Raw genomic sequence first — 5,000 nt, forward strand, 5'->3', positions numbered from 1 at the left:
TAGATAGATAGATAGATAGATAGAAAGATATAGATATAGATAATGATATATAGATAGATAGATACAGATAGATAGATAGAGATAGGTAGACAGATAGATATAAAGTGTAGAGATCGCAATGACAGTGATGGCATTGGATTCTCCAATATATAGAAATTCGAGTTCAGTGTTCTGGTTTGAGTCCATATATTATGGGGTGTAATAACTAGGAAAACTGTAACAATTCAGAAACTAAATTCATTTCTTTCTCTCTCCGTTCTTATTCTAAAGCGGCATTTTCATCTTTTTTTTCACCTTGGTCGGTCTCTCTGATACTTAAACAAAACCTTGATACTACATTTATGAGAAAAGCCTAGCGTTTATCCTTACCCTGGTAACCTAAGGGATAATAACAGTTATTTCACTGAATATACCAACAGAAGCACGATAAAAAAAATAAATAAAAAAAATTAGAAACCTAACCATACCAGCATCCTCTCAAGAGCACATATGCAATCATACACCCGCAACAGCATGGCCAAGGCAACAACTGCCTTCAGAACACACCAATACAATACTCCCTAAGAAACACAACCACTGAAGCAAAACCTTGTGAACACACCAATACATTAATCTCTAAGAAACACAGCTTCTGCAAAACTACCTTGAGAACAGATCCACAGCAATCCAATTCCACAAAAACACTCCATCAAACAACACATCCACAGAAACACAACGACAAAACTACCACAACGAACACTCACATCAGAACAATCATAAAAACGCAGGTACACGAACACCATCATGTAACACAAGACACACTGAATTAAGAGCTTATATAATAACGCGGGGTCTGAAATAAAACATTAACGAGCAGTGAATGCAACCTGTTCTTATTATGAATCCAAGGCCACAGGAAAATTTCAAATGATCTCTCTCTCTCTCTCTCTCTCTCTCTCTCTCTCTCTCTCTCTCTCTCTCTCTCTCTCTCTCTCTCTCTCTCTCTCTCTCTCTTAAACACACCGACAACGATATTTAAACTGTCCGTTGTTAGTCTTTTCCTTTATTTCTTCACCTGTGTTTCTTTCTCTCCCCCCTACCTCTATTTCTAACACATCTTTGTCCTCGCTAATATCCGTGCTGCAAAACGTCACATCGATGCCTTACCGATAACGCAATTTCTCTTGCCGATTATTTAACGTGTCCATATGCAAGCTGAAGCCCCTGGAGACCTTGACTTGCTTAATCGAAAAACAACTCCCAGCAGGTGCAACGCCACTCAGCCTGATGCATTCTTACGTAGAGTTGGAGGTAGTGGCGGCGCAGGAACGGCAACGCCATCACTGCCAGGGAAGGGAAGAGGGGAGAGAGGCAGGGCGAGAGCAGTTTGTGTTGTTCTTGACTTGTTTTGTGCATTTCATGGCTTGTTTATTTTCCATATTGTGTGTTTTACCTGGAACAGAGGAGAGGGGAAGAGTAAGGGAGAGGAGGAAGGGAGGGAGGGAGATGGGGGAGGGAGAGAGAGAGAGAGAGAGAGAGAGAGAGAGAGAGAGAGAGAGAGAGAGAGAGAGAGAGAGAGAGAGAGAGAGAGAGAGAGAGAGAGAGAGAGAGAGAGAGAGAGAGAGAGAGAGAGAGAGAGAGAGAGAGAGAGAGAGAGAGAGAGAGAGAATAATGAAGGCACGAAAGGAAAGGCAGAGAGAGAGAGAGAGAGAGAGAGAGAGAGAGAGAGAGAGAGAGAGAGAGAGAGAGAGAGAGAGAGAGAGAGAGAGTGTGTGTGTGTGTGTGTGTGTGTGTGTGTGTGTGTGTGTGTGTGTGTGTGTGTGTGTGTGTGTGTGTGTGTGTGTGTGTGTGTGTGTGTGTGTGTGTATGTTGCCTTTTTTTGGTGTGTGCGCCCGTGTACTCGTATGGATGTATGTATGTGCTGAATACTATGCAGTAGCTTACATGAACAGCGAATGCTCAGTGTGGGCGTGACGGTGGCAGGGGCGTGTAGGGCTGGGCGGGACAGACGGACAGACGGAGGGACAGGCTGGACGAGAGTCTGTGGGTGGCCCTGAACGCATCAATACCGCCAGCATCCTCACGCAGGACTCGCCGTTGCCTGTGCCGTGGCTTCCCTCGCAGCTGACTCCTCGAGGTGCGAGGCGCGGACCTGCGCGAGTAGAGCCTTCGGGTATAAATACAACCCAGGCGCTGGCAACGGTTCAGTCCAAGTTCGCTCCCTGTTGCCAGCGGTCACACACGGAGAAGTCAGACGTTACCTTTACTGATAGCAGGCCACGCTGTGCTGCCGTGTTCAGAGCGTCAACGAGAAGATAGACAGTGCTTGAAGTCACTGTCTGACCATCTTTCTACCCCGTGGATTTAAGTGCTTTCAAGATTGCTCCTAACGGAAACCAAACCTTTTCCTGCCTTCCTCTGTGGATTTTAGAGGATCTGAAGACATACATAAAAAAGTCTGCCAACAGGAAAGCTTCAGGAAACAGGAAGAAAGTGGTGATCGGTGACCAGTGTTGTCACGTGATAATGAAGGACGACAGGACCAACGTCCAATCCGGCCCGCTCAGGGTGGCGGTGATCGGGGCGAGTGAAGTAGGCAAGTCAGCCCTCACAGTGCGATACCTTACCAAGCGCTTCATCGGCGAGTACAGATCAGACACAGGTGAGTCGGTCTGCCTGTGCATCACACTCACTTGCTCGCATTCCAACACAAACTAACTCACGCATTCCGTGCTTCAAGTTATTATCGAGGAACAAACAAAACTATGTACAAACACACAACACCACAAGTGAGCACACAAACTTACATTCTCACACATTGACGCACATAAAGACACGCATGATTGCTTATACGCGCATACAAATTTCCTTCTTCAAACAATTGAAACTAGCAAATGGCACACATACACGTACATTCGAATACACGTACAAACTCAAACTCACAAGAACACATCATCACAGAAACAAAACCTCACCATTTCTACCTCACTTTCTTTGCTTCTTACAGGCACACACACACGTAAACATATTTACATGTACATATAAGAAAAACACCCATACATCCACGAAAACACAAACCAATAAATGAGCTGAATAATGAACAAAACAATTCATGTCATGATAATGCCATTGCTTGGCTGAACATCTGTAGCTTTCGAAACTTAATATTTTATATCATGACAGAATAATTCAGTGAGTCAGTCTTCTTTTGTCACAGACACAACCAATACTTCAAACGTGATTCAGTCTCATTTTGTTCAATCTGTAAGAATACATAAAATTAATTAATAGCAAATCCAAACATTAGGGAAACAAATCGATGAAACAGAAATATTGAACATATATGAATTACTATGGGAAAAACAGCTAAATGAAAATGAACACATACATAACGCCGAGAAAAGTTCTTGATCAAAACTGACACAAGCACACCACTGACATTAAGGAAACAATCAACAACAATATGCCACTTTGAATTCTATTTTTCTTCACTTAAATTCAAGTATAATTTGTTTAGCATCAAGCAAAGTTACTGATTACCTAGCTTACCACTAAACCTTTCCCCTGCGAGGCGCCTACACTAACATGACTAACGTGCGTGTTTCTGTTGTTACAGACATGCTGTACAAGTGCGTGCTGCAGGTGGACGGGGCGCCGCAGTCTGTCGAGATCATGGACACCTCGGCAGCCTGTGAGAAGACCTCAGACCCTTACCTGCAGTGGGCGGAAGCCTTCGTGGTGGTTTACTCCATCACGGACAAGGACTCCTACCAACAGGCCGCCTCCACCGTCCAGGTAATTATTGTCCCTCCACTTAGTGCCACGCAGTGTTGTGTGCAGTGCTGCCCTTACCAACAACACGATTATATGTTTCGATTTTCTACAACACTAAGTACATGAAATAGAGTCAATTACTAATCAGCCTAATGTCTGTGTTAAGCTCTGTGACTGGTGTGAGCTTGATATTAATGCTAGTCTTTTCTCTTATTTTAGGAGTTGTCAGAGAGGCGAGCATCAGCCAGTGTCCTCATGATTGGCAACAAGAGTGACCTGGGGCACCTGCGGGAGGTGGAGGAGGTGGAGGCGAGAACACTCGCACTCACGCACTCTGCACGCTTCTCCGAGCTTTCCACGGCGGAAAGTTGTACGTCAGTTTCTGAAGTGGTCGACAATTTCCTGAAGGAAGTCAAGGCGCAGAGAAATAGCAACCAGAACGGCGGGTCTCCCAAGCTCCGCAAAATCTCCGTCACCCGCATGCTGGGCTCCCTCATCGGCCGCAGCTCCCCGCCGCCCACGCCCATGACGCACCTAATCATCCTAGACAAGGAGGAACGCAACAAACTACAGACGCCCCTCACCAGGTTGTGCCGGCCGTGCCTCAGGCCGGCACACTCCCTCCCCTGCTCACCACACACCGCAGTCTGACCCTCTTCCCTTTCCCTCTTCGCCGCCACCATTCCCTCAGTAGTTTTAATGTTAGGCAACAGACACACTCTTCACTCCAGAACGATATAAACACAGGACCCGAGAATCGACCCTTCCCGTTCCCAGCCATCTAGCCCCCTCACACCCTCCACTGCCCTGTCCTCCCCCGCCCGCCCTGCCTCCCACTCTCAGCCTCCCATGAAGCTGTCCCTGTGCTGCCTAACTCGCGTCCCAGAGTGGCACCTCGGCTGGCTCTGGTCTGTGCGGCTCTACATATTTGTCGCTGCGTCCTCCAGATGCTGTAAGAAACGATACCAAAGATCCGTATATTGTTGTTATCTCTGTTGTCAATGTTGCTCTAAACCTTCATCTGTGATATAAACTTTTTTTGTATATAGGCTCCATAAAATTTCTATATTTTGTAATAAATTACCTCGATGATATTTCTGTGTTTACTTAGATGCCTGGTAAGATATTATATTATGAAGTAATGATGGTGTGACTAAATACTTGTATCTTTCACATCACTAATTAGAGTAGGCATCACTAACCAGTCAAGTAAACAAAAAAACAACACAAACTAAGATCATACTTTT

At 45.4% G+C, this 5,000-nt stretch overlaps 1 protein-coding gene across 1 annotated transcript; it reads left to right on the top strand.

Moving 5' to 3' along the window:
* Positions 1–2,180: 2,180 nt before the first annotated feature.
* On the top strand, positions 2,181–4,847 carry LOC135114248 (ras-related and estrogen-regulated growth inhibitor-like protein). The gene is made up of 3 exons (XM_064030051.1): positions 2,181–2,641; positions 3,596–3,774; positions 3,973–4,847. Exons 1-3 carry the CDS (start codon positions 2,506–2,508, stop codon positions 4,402–4,404), a joined length of 747 nt encoding a protein of 248 aa, XP_063886121.1. The 5' UTR covers positions 2,181–2,505; the 3' UTR covers positions 4,405–4,847.
* Positions 4,848–5,000: the final 153 nt, after the last annotated feature.

The sequence above is a fragment of the Scylla paramamosain genome, chromosome 27, assembly GCF_035594125.1.
Source record: "Scylla paramamosain isolate STU-SP2022 chromosome 27, ASM3559412v1, whole genome shotgun sequence".
Lineage (NCBI taxonomy): Eukaryota > Metazoa > Arthropoda > Malacostraca > Decapoda > Portunidae > Scylla > Scylla paramamosain.

Excerpts from the sequence above, each read along its gene's own strand:
- LOC135114248 (XM_064030051.1), top strand. The coding sequence starts at position 2,506 with ATGAAGGACGACAGGACCAACGTCCAATCCGGCCCGCTCAGGGTGGCG. Across the intron at positions 2,642-3,595 it reads CGAGTACAGATCAGACACAG|ACATGCTGTACAAGTGCGTG; the intron begins GTGAGTCGGTCT and ends CTGTTGTTACAG. Across the intron at positions 3,775-3,972 it reads AGGCCGCCTCCACCGTCCAG|GAGTTGTCAGAGAGGCGAGC; the intron begins GTAATTATTGTC and ends CTCTTATTTTAG.